Source organism: Anomaloglossus baeobatrachus, chromosome 4 (assembly GCF_048569485.1).
Source record: "Anomaloglossus baeobatrachus isolate aAnoBae1 chromosome 4, aAnoBae1.hap1, whole genome shotgun sequence".
In the NCBI taxonomy this organism is placed as follows: Eukaryota; Metazoa; Chordata; class Amphibia; order Anura; family Aromobatidae; genus Anomaloglossus; species Anomaloglossus baeobatrachus.
Genome location: NC_134356.1, coordinates 370,603,012 through 370,624,863, shown reverse-complemented (window position 1 = coordinate 370,624,863; position 21,852 = coordinate 370,603,012). Strand labels below are relative to the sequence as shown.

The 21,852-nt window shown below is 45.7% G+C and overlaps 1 protein-coding gene across 5 annotated transcripts in view; it reads right to left on the bottom strand.

Annotated features, from left to right (window-relative positions):
• Positions 1 to 21,852, bottom strand: part of ATXN7L1 (ataxin 7 like 1) — a 224,147-nt gene that overhangs the window by 33,596 nt on the left and 168,699 nt on the right. For all 5 annotated transcript variants that reach the window (XM_075345167.1, XM_075345165.1, XM_075345166.1 and 2 more), the window contains one exon: positions 5,941 to 6,160. In XM_075345167.1, coding sequence (XP_075201282.1) covers positions 5,941 to 6,160 — 220 coding nt within the window. The remainder of the gene's footprint in view (positions 1 to 5,940; positions 6,161 to 21,852) is intronic.

Sequence of the window (21,852 nt, the reverse complement as noted above, 5' to 3'; positions counted from 1 at the left end):
TACATACACATTGCGGTGAACCAAGTTTACTCCTTCACTATATGGCAGAAGGACAATGCACCATGCCTCAAGGGTTGAATAGTCATGGATTGCTTCCAGAAACACGACAGCATTTGTTCCTTCATTCCCCCGTCTTCACAGTCTCCAGATATTAACCTCTTACTGCTGAACCCTGATTTTACTGTGAAAGAATACATTGTCAAGGGGGTGGGGATAGCAGCTGTGAGTGACACCAGAAGCGGCACACAACCTCTAGCACCGCCTTCAAACCAAACATCATCAGGGGATGGTTCTGGTGTTATTGCTTCAGTCTCGTTTGAGGGCATTGATGCTGTGGGACGGCGGGGGTGTCACTCTCTGATTCTATCTCCCCATGATGACGTACATCTTTTTCACAGATAGAAGCTGTGGAGGCGGACACAGAGTGCGGGCGACACATGCACCTCTCCTACAGCTTCTATCACCATGGATTGTGGACATCATCAGAGGATAAGAAACTGTGTGTAACCGATCACATCCTGTTCCAGGAGATGCGATAGATGCTATGGGGAGTGAGGGCAGCCAAAGCCTCCTGTGATGTCCTTAGACTCCTCTCAAATTAAATCACTGATCTAAGACTAAGGCTATGTGCCCACGGGACTCTGTACCCACGGATATATCAGCAAGTACGTCCGCAGGTTTCCCGCAGCTGCTCCCTGGAATCTGCAGCCATCCATAGCTGCGGGATTCCAGCGGAATATCTGCGGTAAACCTGCGGACATTTGTGTGACTTACCTGCAGAAGTGCCGGCCCTATCTCCATAGTGGAGAGCCGGGATTTCCGCAGATATTTTCGCAGGAATAATTGACATGCAGTTATGTGTGGCTGCGGGATATCCACAGCCGCACATACTGCAGCATGGACACAGACACTCCCCAGGTCCCATAGGATAACATGGGGAGTGTCTGTACTTGCTAAAACCTGCGGACTTATGTAGAAAATCCAGAAAAAGCCGCAGGTTTTCTGTGGCAAAATCCGTGGGTACAGAGTCCCGTGGGCACATAGCCTAACACTTGTGAATTGCAGGGTATTAGACCGGTAATTCCTGCTCATCGCAGCATTTAAAGGGCTAAATAGTCGGAGGTGTTCTGGCATTGACCCTGCCTATTACAGGAGGAGCGTGGCTAAGCTGAGCACACAACAGCGACTGAGCAGGCACAATCAGCTGAACGTATGTTCATTTGGGGGAACTAAGGTAAGGGTTAATCTTATAGTGCATGTCTGTGACAAGATAGCATGGCAGTAGCTCTGCCTGGGCCCATATTTCTGAGGAACAAATGTAATATTTCTAGGAAACATTTGTTGCATTTTTGAAGGCCAAAGAAGTCTAACATGTTACTAGCTGGGGTCTCTGATAGACTGGCTTTACAATGTACTACACTGTTGTATTAAATACACGTTATTACAATTATCTATCAATACAATCATGTTTAGTTCTAGTACACACCATGGGACATGATTGATGCAAAGTGAGCCATAAAGATCTGATTGGAAACCTTTCCATATTCTCCCTATTGACCGCAGACTCTTTCCATCACACCCTACGAGCAGACGTCTCCAGCTCAGAGAGCAGGGCCTTCTTCTCCTAATTCTGCAATCACGAGGCAGCGCTTATTGTATTCCGATCATCTGGATCTTTTGTAGATAGAGCTCAATGTGGAGCGCGAGCAATTATTCCTCAAGCAAGTCAATTCTCTCACACTGAAAGGATAGTACGAGGTCAGCCACAAAGCATGGCTCACCAGAAGACTAGAAAAACAATACTACTAGCCTAGTTTTCAACAATATTAACCCCTTCCCAACATAGCCATTTTTTCCATTAAACCCACCACCCCAAAGCCATAATGTATTTTACTTTTCTATCATTATATACATTTGAGGGCTTGTTTTTACAGACTGAGCCTTTCTTGTTATTCTTTAATGCTACCAATTAATGTACTATATATTATATTAAACAACTTTAAAACACTTTCTGAAGGTTTGAATGGAAAAACAGCAATTTTGCCATTTTTATTTTTTTTTATATGGCTATCACTGTACAGGGAAAAAATGACATTAATTTTATTCCGTGGGTCAGTACGGCTACAGCAGTACCACCTCTACATAGCAGCTAAATATAACAAAAACTAATAAAACACAAAATGAACTATAACTTATTAATTAGAGCAGCTTAATAAGGGCATAATGATAGAATACTGCCATTACAAGCCATCGGCACCCCACAATTGTGTTGCGAGGGACATGGGGGGTTATTGAGATGGCAATGGGTTGAGTAAGCACTTAGATGCCTATGTCACAGTGGCTACTGACTATGGCAACTAAGGAATTAAACGTCCAGGATTAGAGTTTAAGGGGAGTCAGACGACTGGAATAGTGCAGAGATATATCTGATGATCTATTCAAGTCACCTGACTGCTGCAACCAATCACGGGCCTCAGCGGTCAGGTGTCCAAACAACACATCATCACTTCTGATCCTTTTGCAGACAATTTGGGCAGCCTGCGCTGGGTCTAAGGTGGTAAGAGCATATGAGTACAATTGTTTATTATTTTAACAGGTATATTCATGCCAATCTTGATGAGCAGGTGTGCTGGAGTCCGACGCCTCTTCACGAATCAGGAGCGTCAGAAGAGTGGCGTAACCTCTATGTGTGCCTCACTAATAGTTCTACTCCAGTCCCTCCCTGCTGGAGTAAGATTTGTGGCACATCATGAATTTGACGAGCAGTGGTAGCCACAAACCGATCCTGCACCAGCTTCACCCACTTTGTCGGACCTGGGTGAAAATGCAATGAAAATGCTAGCGTTGAGCTGCGCCAAAATTTTTTGACTTTTCAAAGCTTTTTATTCTTTTTATTCTAGAATACTGGAGTAAAAGCTTTGATAAATCCGGCTCAAATTTTCCATCAAGCACAAACAATGGCAATTTTATTATTTATATAGCACCATCACTTCCCACAGCGCTTTATAGCCATCATCATCACGGTCCCCATTGGAGCTCACAATCTAAATTCCCTATTAGTATGTTTTTAGAGTGTGGAAGAAACCAGAGTACTCAGGGAAAACCCATGCAGATGTTATCCTTGGTGTTATTTGAACCCAGGACTAGCGATGAACAAACCCGAACTATAAAGTTCAAGGTCTGTACCAGACACCTAGTGTCAGTCTACAGATCCCAAACATGGACTTCTCAATAAAGTGTGTATTACTGTTGGGGTTCGGCAGCCCGGAAAAAGAGCTATGGGGCAAGCAAAAGGAAATAAAACGGATTAAAGCAGGACAATTATATTTACAGAGTTTCTGTGCGGCTGTCACACCCACTTCAATGGTGCCAGTTAATCAGGTAATCCGGCACAATTGAAGTCAATAATCAAGCAATCCAGGACCATTGAACTCAATGATGGATTACCGGATTTGAGTTCACCTGACGTCATAGCTTAGGTACTGTGCGAACCGACAGCTGTGACCTCAAGTGAACTCCCTGACATCCCCGCTCTGGTGTGGATTACGTTGGACTTGCAGGGGTGTTTTGGGGGTTATTAAATTGGAAAGAGTGGGTGTTTATTTCTTTTTTCTTACACAATTACTAATGGAGGCTCTCATAGAACCTTAACCATTACTAATCAAGGGCTTAGTGGCAGATGATGTGATCTTATGACCAATCATAGCTGTCATTAACTCCTTAAATTACCCCATTGCCACCGCTCCAGGGCTGAGCTGGATAAGCGCCAGGATTGGCACATCTAATGGATGCGCCAATTCTGGGGCAGCTGCGGTCCGCTATTCTAAAGGCTGGAGAGGGCCCAATAACCATGGGCCTCCCCAGCTTGAGAACACCAACCCCTAGCTGTCCACTTTATATTGTTTGGGTATCAAAATTGGAGGGGACTGCACACCTTTTTTTAATTATTTATTTAAAAAATATAAAACGCCATGTGGGGGTCTCTAATATTTTGATACACAGCCAAAATAACACACACAACTGGGGGTTGCAGCCTCCAGCTTTCTGCTTTATCTGTGCTGGGTATTAAAATATGGGGGACGTTATGCCATTTTTTTCAGGTATTTATTTAATATTACACTCCACTCCCGGGACCCAGACAGCTAGTGTGAGGCAAAGCAGTAAGAGCAGTGAAGCTCTGGAACTCTCTTCCTGAGGAAGTGGTGATGACCAACTCACTGAATGAATTTAAGAGAGGAATGGATGCTTTTCTAGATAGCAAAAGTATAGAAGGTTATAAATACCATAATCTTACAGGTAGATAGAAGAGCGACCAAGATTATTAGAGGAATGGGGGGGCTGCAACACCAAGACAGGTTATTAAACTTGGGGGTTATTTAGTTTGGAAAAACAAAGGCTTAGGGGGGATCTAATCACAATGTATAAACATATGAGGGGACAGTACAGAGACCTTTCCAAAGATCTCTTTACACCTAGGCCTGCGACTGGAACACGGGGGCATCCGCTACGTCTTGAGGAAAGAAGGTTTAATCATAATCACAGACGAGGATTCTTTACTGTACGAGCAGTGAGACTATGGAACTCTCTGCCGCATGATGTTGTAATGAGTGATTCACTACTAACATTTAAGCAGAGCCTGGACGCCTTTCTTGAAAAATATAATATTACCAGTTATGTATATTAGATTTTATGACAGGTTGTTGTTCCAGGGAACTAGTCTGATTGCCGTATGTGGAGTCAGGAAGGAATTTTTTTACCCATTGGAGCTTATTTGACACATTGGGTTTTTTTTGCCTTCCTCTGGATCAACATGTTAGGCTACGGGTTGAACTAGATGGACTTAGGCGGGCTTTGCACGCTGCGACATCGGTAACAATGTGTTACCGATGCTGCAGCGATAGTCCCGCCCCCGTCGCACGTGCAATATCTAGTGAAAGCTGCCGTAGCGATTATTATCGCTACGGCAGTTTCACACGCACATACCTGCCGTGCGACGTCCCTCTGGCCGGCGACCCGCCTCCTTCCTAAGGGGGCGGGTCGTGCGGCGTCACAGCGACGTCACACGGCAGGTGGCCAATTGAAGTGGAGGGGCGGAGATGAGCAGGATGTAAACATCCCGCCCACCTCAGTCCTTCTCATTGCAGACGGCGGCAGGTCCTCGCTCCTGCGGCTTCATACACAGCGATGTGTGCTGCCGCAGGAGCGAGGAACAACATCGCACCTGTCGCTGCACCGGCATTATGGAAATGTCGGAGGCTGCAGCGATGATACGATAACGACACTTTTGCGCTCGTTCATCGTATCATCTAGGATTTACACACTACGACATCGCAAGTGACGCCGGATGTGCGTCACTTTCGATTTGACCCCACCGACATCGCACCTGCGATGTCGTAGTGTGCAAAGCCGCCCTTAGAGTCTCCCTTGAACCTTAAAAACTATGAAACTAATCACAGATGCCGCCATGCTAGCAGTCTGACTGCAACCTATCACAGACGCTGTTACAAGGGGTGAGCAGGTGAAGCAGTGAATATTCCGGAGATTTATGGAGCGGACCGAGAAGCAGTGTGACAACTGCACTGAAACTCGGTAAGTATAATTGTCCTGCTTTAATTCCAGTTTTGCTTCCTTTTGCAGCCCCCTGGCCCTTACTAGCATCATTTTATAACACTTAAGTTTGTTTTTTTTAGGTTTATATGGGGGTTCGGGGTCCTGGCTCAAGTTAGGGTCAAGGCCGGACCTTAACCGCACTTTTAGTCTGGCCAGACCCATCGAACCCAAACATCTGTGGGTTCGCCCATCTCTAGCCAGGACCACAACATTGCAAAGCAACAGTGCTAATCAATGAGCCACCCTGCTGTCCACTGTACCATTACACCAATTCTACCAAAAATCATAAATGCAGCCGTCGCATCTCTCATCCTCATTTTAGTTACATACCATGGTTTGTCTCTTGACACTTTTGAAGAGAACACCGTGTGTTGCTTGTTGTTGGAGGTAAGTAGATTGTCTTTGGGCGCTTTAAATGGCTTTGAGTTACTGTTGACAGGGTTATGGCTGCTGATACAGGATTTTGTTTTCATCTGTAAAATTGATGCTCGTGTGTTTGTGGGAGAAACTGGTGAGGGGGAAGGTTTGCACATTGAACCGTGTCTTCTTTCTAAAACAAATGAAAAACAAAAGATGTTTAAATAAAGTACACAACCGAGAACCCTCACGGAATCTGTATTTTTCACTTATTCACTCCAGGTTGTCTGCCACAAGAAGTCATACAGTACGAAGCAAAAGATTGACAAGTGCCAATAACAAAGATGTAACCGTAGTCAGGACCCCCACCGACTGTACATAAAGTCTGTGATCATGCAGCTTTGGTGAACACATCAGCTTTGTGTGGAATCGTTTTATTAAGTCATAAAAATGAACAATTCCAAAGGTTCCTCCTGTCACTCTCGTATTAAGGCTGACCTACTATACGAAGCCGCAGATACGCTCAGTTACAATGCAGGAAAAAGTTCACCAAACTGCTTAGAAATAGGAACTTACCTGGAATATCTTGTCAGAAACTATAGAAATCAATTAACGACATACATAAAGTGAATGGCGAACTGCAACAGAACCAATATTAACCCATACTTTTCTAGATTTCCTTTCTAAATGGTTTATAATTGGGTCTCTAAAAAAAACAAATAATATTGTAGCTTTAAGATTTTCCTTTTTTTCTGCTAAGCTGTCTCTTGTTATCTGACACTAAACAAGTAGAGAAAGGATAACACACACACACAAAAATATACCTACAGTATATCACAAATATAAATACACCCCTCACATTTTTGTACATATTTTCATGGGACAACACTGAAGATATGACACTATGATACAATGTAAAGTAGTCAGTGTACAACTTAAATAACAGTGTAGATTTGGTTTGCTCTCTTAGACTATGTGCACATGCTGTGTTTTTTTGACGCTGTATTTTTGTGTGTTTTTGGCCGCTAAAAAACGCACAAAAACGCACCCGTGGCAAAAAAACGGTGCGTTTTTGATCTCTGCGTTTTTCTGCGTTTTTCCAATGCATTGCATGGGGGGAAAACGCAGAAAAACGCAGGAAAGAATTGACATGTCCATCTTTTTTTTAAGCTCAAAAACGCAGCTTAAAAAAAAAAGTTGTGTGCGGACAGCAAAAATGAAAACTCAGACTTTACTAGGGAAGCAAGTCATGTAGTTTTAAGGCCAAAAACGCCGCGAAAAACGCACTGTGTGAACTTACCCTAAGTAAACCAACCCACAGCCATTAATGTCAAAAGCATTGGCAACAAAAGTTAGTACACCCCTGAGTGAAAATGTCCAAATTGTGCCCAATTAGCCATTTTCCATCCCCGGTGTCATGTGACTCATTAATGTCACAAGGTCTGAGGTGTGACTGGGGAGCAGGTGTGTTAAATTTGGTGTCATCACTCTCTCATACTGGTCAATGGAAGTTCAACATGGCACCTCATGGCAAAGAATTCTCTGAGAATCTGAAAAAAAAAAGAAAAAGAAAAGAATTCTTATTCTACATAAAGATGGCCTAGGCTATAAGAAAATTGCCCACACCCTGAAACTGAGCTGCAGCATGGTGGCCAGGACCATACAGCGGTTTAACAAAACAGGTTCCATTTAGAACAGGCCTTGCCATGGTTAACTAAGGGAGTGCTCAGCGTCATACTCAGAGGTTATGTTTTCAAAATAGACATCTAAGTGCTACCAGAATTAGTACACTGTCAGTTTTCAGACCATACACCGCACACTGCATCAAATTGGTCTGTATGTCTGCTTTCCCAGAAGGAAGAGTCTTCTAAATATGATGCACAAGAAGCCCGCAAACACTTTGTGGAAGACAAGCAGACTAAGGATATGGATTACTGGAACCATGTCCTGTGGTCTGATGAGGCCAGGATAAACTTACTTAGTCCATATGGTGTCAACCAGGAGAAGAGTACAAAGACTAGTGTGTTTTGCCTAGAGTCAAGCATGGTGGTAGAAGTGTCGTGGTTTGGGTCTACATGTGAGCTGCTGGATGTGGGGACCAAAGTTCATTGAGGAAACCATGAATGCCAACATATTCTGTGACATACTGAAGCAGAGCATGACCCCCTCCCTTTGTATTCCAACATAATAATGACCCTAAACATTCCTCCAAGACAACCACTGCCTTGCTAAAGAATCTGAGGGTAAAGGTGTTGACTGGCCAAGTGTGTCTCCAGACCTAACGCATATACCACAACTGTGAGGCATCCTCAAATGGAAGGTGGTAGAGAGCAAGGTCTCTAACACCCACCAGCTCCGTGTGGAGGATGGAAGAGGATTCCAGTAGCTTCTGTGAAGCTCTAGTGAACTCCATGCCCAAAAGAGTTAAGAAAGTGCTTAAAAATAATGGTGGACATAAAAGGGTGTACTTATTTTTGTGATATACTGTATACACTTGCTTCATCTTTTCTTCCAATTCATATTGTATAATTTCTTGATCGCAAGAGACTCTTAATATGTACATGAAGAACTGTCGGAGACATAGCAGCCAGTAGCATCATTCTGGCTAGTGTCACCATATTTTAGGAAAAGGAAAATGTCTTTAGACACAGAGATGGTAAATGTGTGTTGCATTCCTAGGACGGTGATGTCCCTACACTTCAAGAGTTGTTCCAGGGATACAGCTGGAAAATTTAGAGACTTACGAAGAATGTGCATTAAACCTCTGCAGGCAAAATGAAGGAAATGGATGAAATTCTTCATGTTACGGTACCAATCTCTCTGTTAGGCCAGGGTCAGACGAACTTGTGACATTCGATGCAAGAGCATTGGATGCGATATGCTAATTACACTCAGGCTCTGCTCCGCGCCAGAGAGACGTGTCATGCTACGGTGATAGGATCACAGGTGCGGAGAAGAGGGGGAGATTCATTTCTCCATTGCCTGTCTCTGCATATGTCGGACTGCACTCGGATGTCATCAGTGCAGTCTGATGTTTCACACACACCCATAGACTTGTATGGATGTGAGGGATGTGAGCATGCAGAGATTTTTTTTATCACATTGCAATTGGCAAATTTATACGCTTGTGTGCAAGAGCCCTTAGACTATGTTTGTATAGGGCATTTTTGTGGCGTTTTTTAGCATGGTTTTTGCCTTAAGTTTATGCAAATCCATGCTAATAAAACTCTGCCTTCACAGTCCCAGCAAAGTTTATGAGATTCCTGAAATCTCATATACACACACACACACACACACACACACACACACACACACACGCATGCATGCGCATACAAACACACACACACACTGCGGTGTTTTCCTGATGGTTTTGTCAACCACCTTGGTTTTTGCTGCATGTTTTAAAGAATGAGCATGTCAATTCTTTCAGCGTTTTTATCGTGTTTTTTTACCTATACAAATCAATGAGGAAGTGAACATGATCTTTATTAACTCCTTACCTACATTAGCTGTGCATGGAGGGAACAAGTTGGTGTCAGGTGTATGGAGCGGACTTGCGGCATAAGCTCGCCCCATACCTAGCAGGTAATGGCTGTGTGTAAAGCCTGCTTTACACGCTACAAGATATCTTACAGTGTGTCGGCGGGGTCACGTCGTAAGTGACGCACATCCGGCATCGTAAGGTATGTTAACCGTTCATCGCACGCACGTCGTTCATTCCTGATGAATTGAACGTCAGATTGTTCATCGTACAAGGGGTAGCACACATTGCAGTGTGTGACACCCCGGGAACGATGAACAGATCTCACCTGCCTCTTGCGGCTCCCGGCCCACAATGCGGAAGGAAGGAGGTGGGCGGGATGTTTACGTCCCGCTCAGCTCCGCCCCTCCACTTCTATTGGCCAGCTGCCGCATGAAGTCGATGTGACACCAAACGTCCCTCCCACTCCAGGAAGTAGACGTTCGCCGCCCACATCGAGGTCATATGGACTGGTAAGTACGTGTGACGGGGGTTAATAGTTTGTGCGGCACGTTCAACAAATTGAACGTGCCACACATACGATGGGGGCGTTGCAAATCGCATACGATATCGTATGCGAAATTGCAGCGTGTAAAGCAGGCTTTACAGTCAGGACTTGACTAACCACTATTGTTAACCTGTTAAATGCCGCTGTCAAAGTCTAACCGCAGCATTAACATCGCGCTAGCATGTGGGTGCGTCATACAATGCGCCAATGACTTGATCATGGTGTGCCAATAGGTTGCTACAACAGCCGGAGGTCTACTGAAGACCTCCATGTCTGTCACTATGGAGCACTCTTGAAACTCTGCCTGTGGCTGAGCATCAAAGGAGGCTGTAATTTTTGCTATATACAGAAATACTGTGGTATTGCTGTAGATCGGACAAGCAATCAAATGATTGCAGGCTGAAAAATAGTGGGAAGTATAAAAAAAAATCTTGAAAAAAAATAAAAAGTTCAAATCCCCCCACTTTTTCCTCATTAATAAAAAAGTTAATATTTTTTTTTTTTTAAAAAAAGGACAAATGTGGTATTGTGGATCTATCACATTATAACAATAACCTAATCGGTAAACACCATAAACAGAAAAAAAATGTACAAACACCAAAATGAAGGTTTTTTTGGTTGCTGCAATACCACAAAAAATGCTGTAACAAGCGATCAAAATGTCATATCTACCCAAAAATGGTATTAATGAAAGAGTTGTCTTGCCCTGCAAAAAATAAGGCTACTTTCACATCGCGTTTTTACTTACATTCAGTGTTCCCGTCGGGGCATCCGTCCGAACTCCCCCTGCCCCCCCGCATAACGTGTTTTGGACGCATGCTCCGACAGGGCCCTTGACTATAATGGAGCAGACTCCGTTAGCGTGTGCTCTGTCTTGCACCATTTTTGCACATAGTCGACTACGTTCGGGTGTCCGCCTGCAGAAAACGTATATGTGCGAAAATGGTGCAAAACAGAGCACACGCTAACGGAGTCTGCTCCATTATAGTCAATGGCCCCATCGGAGCATGCGTCCGAAACACATTTTGCGGGGTGGGGTGGGGGGTTCGGACGGATGCCCCGACGGGACAAGTGAACGTAAGTAAAAGCGCAAATTGAAAGAATCCTAAGATATCACTCAGCTCCATTGATCGAAAAATGAAAACATTATAAGTCTATGAAAACTGGGACAGAAACCAAATTCTTTTTTCAAACTTTCAGATTTTTTTTTTCATCACCAAAATAGTAAAAAAAACAAACAAAAAACAAAACAAAACTCAACACATTTCTTATCCACACAATCGTACTGGTGACGACAATCATACTACCAGGACATTTTTACTGTACAATATACGCCACAACAACAACCCCCCCCCTCAAAAAATTACAGAATTGCATTTTTTCTTTACAATTTCACTGCCCTTGGAAATTTATTTTGATTTTCCAGTAAACTATGTAGTAAAATTAATGACGCCATTCAAAAGTACAACTCATCCCGCAAATTACAAGCTCTCATACGTCTATGTGGACAGAAAAATAAAAAATTATAGCTCAGCTAAGAAGTTGAGGAAGAAACAAAAATGCAATAACAGAAATTGGCAGCATCATTAAAGGGTTAAAGGCAATCTGTCAGTGGGATCAATCCTCCTATGGTCATAGAACGTTGAAGAAAATAATACCTTGATATCTTATGTCTTATTCCAGAGGAATCCACACTTATCTTTAAGGGAATCTGTCAGCAGGTTTTTCACACTGCAAATTGTGAGTAAACTGCTAATCAGTGGTGGGGGGGTGATTACAGATTAGCTGGTCTGGCAGTGTGAATCTCCTGCTGATAAAATACTGATTGTATTGAAACTACAAACAGCCTAATAGGCGACACACCCCTGGAATCAAAGGTCTTGTGCCCAGTTTACATATCAAAAACCTTTTGACAGATTCCCTTTAATATGTAAATGAGTTATTAAGATTTTTGGCCAGACACAGATCTCCCTGTGAATCTGCCACTAGAGATTTTTTTAACTGAAAGGGGACGTTACTAGTGTGAGGTATGTACATCAGGACTGCATTGTCAGTCATTACATGTCTCAGACTGGTAACGCCCCCTCAGTCGTTGTGTAGGGGCTCGTAACTCCGTACCACAGAACCTCAATGACCTAAGGCCCTTCTAGAAAAGTGGGATGCCATGCCTCAGCAGACAATAACTCTACTTGTGAACAGCATGAGACGTCGTGGTCAAGTTGTAATTGATGCTCAAGGACTCATGACAAGTTATTGAGACATTGACATGTTTTTTGGGGGGAGGGGGTGGGGGGTACACCTACCACTGTTGCTGGCTTCTGTTTCAATACATTGTTTAACATGAGGGAATCACCATTGCATGCTTCTACTTAAATGCCCTACTGTCATGATAAAATATCACTAAAGCATGAACTTTTTACATTTTCTATAAACTTTACCCGAAAGCCAAATAGCCCTAAAATTTTTTGAGTAATGTATCAGACATAAGTAACCAATAGGAAGTGAGAGCTCCGGCAGGCGGTTCACTTCCTGTTAACTGTTTATAACCTCTAAGGTGGGGAGAGAGAAGCCGGCGAGGAATGGGCACGGGGCACGGGTGACGTCACAACCTCACGAGCCCCGGGAGAGGGAGCGATGGCACTGCTGGAACGGTATCGGCATGGAAGGAGGGTATGAGCTCATTTATTTTAATAAAGCCAAATTTGAGGGATGAGAAGGGGGTCGTCCTAGTGGACAAACCCACTAAGTCAATGATAATAATCCTGCCATATATGTTTTACCTGGACTAATAGGATGGACCCAAATAAAGCCATTCTTGATTTCCAAGAATGGGATATGATTGTCCTCTGGGGTAATATGGCTTTTTGCACGAGCCGTAGTTTTAGTTTCATAAGCATTAGCCACAATTGTAAATGTAAAGACAAATAGAAGACTGAATAACCGAGTCACGGCCACGGCCATGGGAGGCTACTGGATTACTCAGATGATGACTGCACAAACAATCCAAAGGGAAAGTAAGCACAGTAAAAATCAAGCAATCTTACTGATGGGCTCAGATTATACATAATGGTAGAAATGAAACTAAGTAAGAAAGAAAGTTACATGACAAATCTAATTCTTCAGCTGACCACTGGAAGCCATAAAATGGAGTATTTACCAGCTCCATGTTACCAACTGGGAATAAAAAGAGAGAAAAATGAAGTCCTAGTATTCAGAAGTTTACATACCCCAACAGATTTTTTTTCCCCCGACTCACAATCCAGAAACATCAGTGGCTGGATGAAAGATGTAAGAGTCTGTCCGGATCCCAGAAACTCCTCAGCTTTTATGCACACACACTGATTACAAGCAAACAGGTCATAGGTGAGATGTTACCTTGAGGCTATGTGCGCACACAGCGTTTTTTTGACGCTGTGTTTTTGGCCGCTAAAAACACACAAAAGCGCATAAAAACGCACCCGCGGCAAAAATGCGCAAAAAACGCACCGGTAAAAACGCATGCATTTTAATGCGTTTTGGTACATTGTTGGCTGCGTTTTGCTGCATTTTTGATCTCTGCGTTTTTCCAATGCATTGCATGCGGGGAAAACGCAGAAAAACACAGGAAAGAATTGACATGTCCATTTTTTTTTTTTAGCTCAAAAATGCAGCTAAAAAAAAAAAAGTTGTGTGCGGACAGCAAAAATGAAAAGCCATAGACTCTGCTGGGGAAGCAAAGTCATGCAGTTTGGAGCCCAAAAACGCACCCGAAAAATGCCCAGTGCGCACATAGCCTTATTTCTGCACCAAATCTGCAAGGGACAAATACTCAACGTCCACATGAGACTTCAGGATTCTCATTGACTTTCCTGGTATCAGGATTCCTTTTAGGTTTTGTGACAAATCTGCGCTCAAAAACTCATTAAAAAACGTGATAAAACTGCAATGTGTGCACAAAGGTCAGTCTTTGTCTCATGGTAGGGGTTTTCTCTTTAAAAATTAGAAATATTTTCTACCGTTCTATACATTTGTGTTCTGACCCAAAAACGCAGCTTAAAAAAAAGCTGTGTGCGACAACAAAAATGAAAACTCATAAGGCCCTGTCACACACAGAGATAAATCTGCGGCAGATCTGTGGTTGCAGTGAAATTGTGGACAATCAGTGCCAGGTTTGTGGCTGTGTACAAATGGAACAATATGTCCATGATTTCACTGCAACCACAGATCTGCCAAAGATTTATCTCTGTGTGTGACGGGGCCTATAGACTTTGCTGGGGAAGCAAAGTCATGCAGTTTTGAGGCCAAAAACACACCCGAAAAACGCACTGTGCACACATAGCCTTATTAGCCATTCAAACCCATTTGTGTCAATGTCTGTGCATGTTATCAGGCCAAAATCACCAGGGGATGTGAACTTTTGATCAGGGTCATTTGGATGTTTTTGGTTGTCATTATGATTTAAAAAGAGAAAACACAGTAGTTTGACAATAAATGGCTTCACCCAACCACTAACCATGAGTGGGAAAAAAAGATTTTGTGTTATCATTCATATCCTCTGAAAAAAGGCCAAGAAAGCAAAAAATCTGCCGGGGTATGTAAACTTTTGAGCACAACTGTAGATTGATTGAAAAAATACACAGGCCCATGAAGTTCATCGATCTCCACCAGTTCTACATTCTCCGTGGCTAGATAATAACCCCAATGCCATTCAATGACTATAAAGAAAACAAACATCACAGCTTTGGCATGAAAGAAATCCAGAAACATACACAAGTCAATAATCCATAAATCACACACAAAAAACTGTAAATTGATAATATGAAAGAAGGGAATTTTGTTTACTTACCGTAAATTCCTTTTCTTCTAGCTCCAATTGGGAGACCCAGACAATTGGGTGTATAGCTACTGCCTCCGGAGGCCACACAAAGTACTACACTTAAAAGTGTAAGGCCCCTCCCCTTCTGGCTATACACCCCCCCGTGGGATCACGGGCTCCTCAGTTTTAGTGCAAAAGCAAGAAGGAGGAAAGCCAATAACTGTTTTAAATACAAATTCAACCCGAGAAACAACCTCGGAGAACGAACTGTTCAACATGAACAACATGTGCACCCGAAAAAAACAAATTTCCTAAGAAAAACAGGGCGGGTGCTGGGTCTCCCAATTGGAGCTAGAAGAAAAGGAATTTACGGTAAGTAAACAAAATTCCCTTCTTCTTTGTCGCTCCTAATTGGGAGACCCAGACAATTGGGACGTCCAAAAGCAGTCCCTGGGTGGGTAAAAGAATACCTCGTGATAGGGCCGTCAAACAGCCCTTTCCTACAGGTGAGCCACCGCCCCCTGAAGGACTTGTCTACCTAGGCCGGCATCCGCCGAAGCGTAGGTATGCACCTGATAATGCTTGGTAAAAGTGTGCAGACTCGACCAGGTAGCCACCTGGCACACCTGCTGAGCCGTAGCCTGGTGCCGTAATGCCCAGGACGCACCCATGGCTCTGGTAGAATGGGCTTTCAGTCCTGATGGAATCGGAAGCCCAGCAGAACGGTAGGTGTGAAGAATTGGTTCCTTGATCCAACGCGCAAGGGTGGATTTGGAAGCTTGCGACCCTTTACGCTGACCAGCGACAAGGACAAAGAGTGCATCCGAGCGGCGCAGAGGCGCCGTGCGGGAAATGTAGATCCTGAGTGCTCTCACCAGATCCAATAAATGCAAACCTTTTTCAAATTGGTGAACTGGATGCGGACACAAAGACGGTAAAGTGATATCTTGATTGAGATGAAAGGAAGATACCACCTTGGGAAGAAATTCTGGAATTGGACGCAGAACTACCTTGTCCTGGTGAAACACCAGGAATGGAGATCTGCATGATAACGCCGCCAGCTCGGACACTCTCCGAAGAGACGTGACCGCCACTAGAAAGGCCACTTTCTGTGAAAGACGAGAAAGGGAAACCTCCTTCATAGGCTCGAAAGGCGGCTTTTGGAGAGCAATTAGAACCTTGTTCAGGTCCCAGGGCTCCAATGGCCGCTTGTAAGGGGGGACGATATGACAAACCCCTTGCAGGAACGTGCGTACCTGAGGAAGTCGCGCCAAGCGTTTCTGAAAAAATACGGATAGCGCGGAGACTTGACCCTTAAGGGAGCCAAGCGACAAACCTTTTTCCAACCCAGACTGCAGGAAGGAAAGAAAAGTAGGCAATGCAAAAGGCCAGGGAGAAACTCCCTGAGCCGAGCACCAAGATAGGAATATCCTCCACGTCCTGTGGTAGATCTTGGCGGAGGATGGTTTCCTAGCCTGTCTCATGGTGGCAACCACTTCATGAGATAAACCTGAGGCCGCTAGGATCCAGGACTCAATGGCCACACAGTCAGGTTCAGGGCAGCAGAATTCCGATGGAAAAACGGCCCTTGAGACAGCAAGTCTGGACGGTCTGGTAGTGCCCACGGATGGCCTACCGTGAGGTGCCACAGATCCGGGTACCACGACCTCCTTGGCCAGTCTGGAGCGACGAGAATGGCGCGGCGGCAGTCGGACCTGATTTTGCGGAGCACTCTGGGCAACAATGCCAGAGGTGGGAACACATACGGTAGCCGGAACTGCGACCAATCTTGAACTAAGGCGTCTGCCGCCAGAGCTCGGTGATCGTGAGACCGTGCCATGAAAACCGGGACCTTGTTGTTGTGCCGTGACGCCATCAGGTCGACGTCCGGCATCCCCCAGCGGCGACAGATCTCCTGAAACACGTCCGGGTGAAGGGACCATTCCCCTGCGTCCATGCCCTGGCGACTGAGAAAGTCTGCTTCCCAGTTTTCTACGCCTGGGATGTGAACGGCGGATATAGTGGATGCCGTGTCTTCCACCCACGTCAGAATCCGCCGGACTTCCTGGAAGGCTTGCCGACTGCGTGTTCCCCCTTGGTGGTTGATGTATGCCACCGCTGTGGAGTTGTCCGACTGAATTCGGATCTGCTTGCCTTCCAGCCACTGTTGGAAGGCTTGTAGGGCAAGATAGACTGCTCTGATCTCCAGAACATTGATCTGAAGGGTGGACTCTTTCCGAGTCCACGTACCCTGAGCCCTGTGGTGGAGAAACACTGCTCCCCACCCTGATAGACTCGCATCTGTCGTGACCACCGCCCAGGATGGGGGTAGGAACGACTTTCCTTTTGACAATGAGGTGGGAAGAAGCCACCACCGGAGAGATTCCTTGGCTGCCTGAGAGAGGGAGACCTCCCTGTCGAGGGACGTCGACTTCCCGTCCCATTGGCGGAGAATGTTCCATTGTAGTGGACGCAGATGAAACTGCGCAAAAGGAACTGCTTCCATTGCTGCTACCATCTTCCCTAGGAAGTGCATGAGGCGCCTCAAGGGGTGCGACTGGCCCTGAAGGAGAGATTGCACCCCTATCTGTAGCGAGCACTGTTTGTCCAGTGGAAGTTTCACTATCGCTGAGAGAGTATGAAACTCCATGCCAAGATATGTTAGTGATTGGGTCGGGGTTAGATTTGACTTTGAAAAGTTGATAATCCACCCGAAACTCTGGAGAGTCTTCAGTGCCACGTTCAGGCTGTGTTGGCATGCCTCTTGAGAGGGTGCCTTGATAAGTAGATCGTCCAAATACGGGATCACGGAGTGACCTTGCGAGTGCAGGACTGCTACTACTGCTGCCATGACCTTGGTGAAGACCCGAGGGGCTGTCGCCAGCCCGAAAGGTAGAGCTACGAACTGCAGGTGTTCGCTTCCTATAACGAAGCGTAGAAAACGCTGATGCTCTGGCGCAATTGGCACGTGGAGATAAGCATCCTTGATGTCTATTGATGCTAGGAAATCTCCTTGAGACATTGAGGCGATAACGGAGCGGAGAGATTCCATCCTGAACCTCCTGGTTTTTACGTGTTTGTTGAGCAGCTTTAGATCCAGGACGGGACGGAACGACCCGTCTTTCTTTGGCACCACAAACAAATTGGAGTAAAAACCGTGACCTTGTTCCTGAAGAGGAACAGAAGTCACCACTCCTTCCGCCTTTAGAGCGGACACCGCTTGCAGCAGAGCATCGGCTCGGTCGGGCGGTGGGGAAGTTCTGAAGAAGCGAGTTGGAGGACGAGAGCAGAACTCTATCCTGTACCCGTGAGACAGAATGTCTCTCACCCAACGGTCTTTGACCTGTGACAACCAAATGTCGCCAAAGCGGGAGAGCCTGCCACCGACCGAGGATGCGGAGAGAGGAGGCTGAGAGTCATGAGGAAGCCGTCTTGGTAACGGTTCTTCCGGCTGGCTTTTTTGGGCGTGATTGAGTCCGCCACGAATCTGAGCCCCTCTGATCCTTTTGAGTCCTTTTGGACGAGTAGAATTGGGACCTGCCTGAGCCTCGAAAGGACCGAAAACCAGACTGTCCCCTCCTCTGATGAGGTTTGTTTTGTCTGGGCTGAGGTAAGGATGAATCCTTACCCTTGGAGTGTTTAATGATTTCATCCAAACGCTCACCAAACAATCGGTCACGAGAAAAAGGCAAACTGGTTAAGCACTTCTTGGAAGAAGAATCTGCCTTCCATTCTCTCAACCACAGGGCTCTGCGTAAAACCACAGAGTTGGCTGACGCCACCGCCGTACGGCTCGTAGAGTCTAGGACAGCATTAATCGCGTAAGACGCGAATGCAGACATTTGAGAGGTCAAGGGTGCCACCTGCGGAGCAGATGTACGTGTGACCGTGTCGACCTGTGTAAGCCCAGCTGAAATAGCTTGGAGTGCCCATACGGCTGCGAATGCTGGCGCCAACGACGCTCCAATAGCTTCATAGATGGATTTTAACCAGAGCTCCATCTGTCTGTCAGTGGCATCTTTAAGTGCCGCCCCATCTTCCACTGCAACTAGAGATCTGGCTGCAAGCCTGGAGATTGGAGGGTCCACCTTGGGACACTGTGTCCAGCCCTTGACCACGTCAGGGGGAAAAGGATAGCGTGTATCTTTAAGCCGTTTGGAAAAACGCTTATCTGGATAAGCGTGGTGTTTCTGGATTGCGTCTCTAAAGTCAGAGTGGTCCAGAAACGTGCTTAATTTACGCTTGGGATACCTGAAATGGAATTTCTCCTGCTGTGAAGCTGCCTCCTCCGCAAGAGGAGCTGGTGGAGAAATGTCTAACATCCTATTGATGGACGCTATAAGATCATTCACTATGGCGTCACCATCCGGGGTATCTAGATTGAGAGCGGCCCCAGCCTCAGACTCCTGATCAGTTACATCCGCCTCATCACACAGAGAGTCGTCCCGCTGGGACCCTGACCAGTGTGATGAAGTTGAGGGTCGCTCATAGCGAGCCCGCTTAGGTTGTCTGGGACTGTCGTCCGAGTCAGAGCCGTCACCCTGGGGTGCATATGACACCCCCGGAGCTAGGAAGTGGTCCAGCTGAGGGGGACCAGGGGGCAATGGATCAACAGTGCCCATGGTCTGAGTTACTGGTCTAGACTGCAATGTTTCAAGAATTTTAGACATAGTCATAGACAATCTGTCAGCAAAAGCTGCAAACTCCGTCCCTGTCACCTGGACAGCATTTACAGGTGGTTCTCCCTGGGTCACCTCTAGCAGCGGCCCCGGCTGAGCAATTGCCACAGGGGCCGAGCACTGCACACAATGGGGGTCAGTGGAACCTGCCGGTAGAGTAGCCCCACATGCGGTACAAGCAGCATATAAAGTCCGTGCCTTGGCACTTTTGCTTTTTGCGGACGACATGCTGTTATCTCCTTGAGAAATCTAAGGAGGGTATATAGCAGAAAACCACCAGCGACTGTACAGTGCAAAGTATTGCCAGCACAAAATACAAAGTACACTATGGCACAAGTGGGGGAGAGCCCTTGAGGGCTGCTTACCGCCCGCTGAAAAGCGGGTGTGAGATCGTAGAATCCCTTGTCTGGGTCTCCCAGCCTCCCCTCCGCAGATCAGCGTGCAGGCAGGAATGGCTGCCGGCGTCCTGTGAAGAGGGGCGGACCGTGGGCGTCCCAAACAAAAGAGCGGGAAACTGCGTCACCCTGTGCCTAGTGTGAGGGCTGGAGTATGTAAAACAGACTCCAGCTCTTAACGCTGCTGGACTGTACAGCGTCCCGCCCTCCTCCTGACTGGCAGGTCCGGGGGCGGGAACGATACGAACTAGGCCGCAAAAGCCGGGGACTGTAGTAATCTAGCGCGGCCGTCATATATGCACGGCCAGCGCGGAAGTCCCCGGCGCACCACAAATCCCAGCCGCGACCAGTAAACACTGACCCCAGCGGCCGGATCGGCCGATCGTACAAAGTCACCTCACTCAGCAGAGCTGTAGTGAGTAACGGCACCAGCGCAGCAGCGCTGTTTACCCCGGCGCACTAACACACCCAGCAATGCTGCAGTGTGCGTGCGGTAAGCACGGGGACACGGAGTACCTTGATGGAGCAGGGTCCTGTCCCTGAGAAAACTCCGCTCCGTATCCAGCAGATCCTCCAGGGGCTGTGGATGGAGCACGGCCTCAGTGCCCGGAGACCGGTAAAGTCCCACTTCACCCAGAGCCCTAATGGGGATGGGGAAGGAATCAGCATGTGGGCTCCAGCCTCCGTACCCGCAATGGGTACCTCAACCTTAACAAACACCGCCGACAGAAAGTGGGGTGAGAAGGGAGCATGCTGGGGGCCCTAGTATGGGCCCTCTTTTCTTCCATCCGACATAGTCAGCAGCTGCTGCTGACTAAACAGTGGAGCTATGCGTGGATGTCTGGCCTCCTTCGCACAAAGCATAAAAACTGAGGAGCCCGTGATCCCACGGGGGGGTGTATAGCCAGAAGGGGAGGGGCCTTACACTTTTAAGTGTAGTACTTTGTGTGGCCTCCGGAGGCAGTAGCTATACACCCAATTGTCTGGGTCTCCCAATTAGGAGCGACAAAGAAAAACAATATAATGATGCATCATGATCATAAATGTGCTGATTCCTGAATGTTTGCAGTCAGATACATTACATTAAGTAATTTCAAAATGCAAATATTCAAATTTCTATATATTTAACCTATTCCTGACAGCCTTCATCTGCCCCCTAGCATGTTAACCCTTTAGTGACGGAGCTAATTTTCACCTTAATGACCAGACCAAATTTTGCAATTCTGACCAGTGTCACTTCATGAGGTTATAACTCTGGAACGCTTCAACGGATCCCGGTGATTCTGAGATTGTTTTTTCGTCACATATTGGACTTCATGTTAGTACCAAATTTAGGACAATATTTTTTGTGTTTATTTATGAAAAAAATTGAATATTGGCAAAAATTTTGAAAATTTAGCAATTTTCAACTTTTGAATTTTTATAGCGTTAAACCAGAGATTTCTGTGACACAAAATAGTTAATAAATAACATTTCCCACTTGTCTACTTTACATCAGCACAATTTTGGAAACAAAATTTTTTTTTGTTAGGAAGTTAGAGGGGTTCAAAGTTTATCAGCAATTTCTCATTTTTACATCAAAATTTACAAAACCAGTTTTTTAGGGACCACATCACATTTGAAGTGACTTCAATAGGCCTAGATGACAGAAAATACCCAAAAGTGACACCATTCTAAAAACTGCACCCCCCAAAGTACTCAAAACCACATTCAAGAAGTTTATTAACCCTTCAGGTGCTTCACATGAACAAAAGCAATGTGGAATGAAAAAAAAGCAAAAATTAAATTTTACCTAAAAATGTTGCTCTAACCCAAATTTATTCACTTTTAGAAGAAATAACACAACAAAATGGATGCCAAAACTTGTTCCCCACTTTCTTATGAGCGCGCCGATACCCCACATGTGGTCAGAAACCTCTGTTTGGACAAATGGGAGGGCTCGGAACAGAAGGAGCAATATTTGAATTTTGGAAAGCAAATTTGGCTGA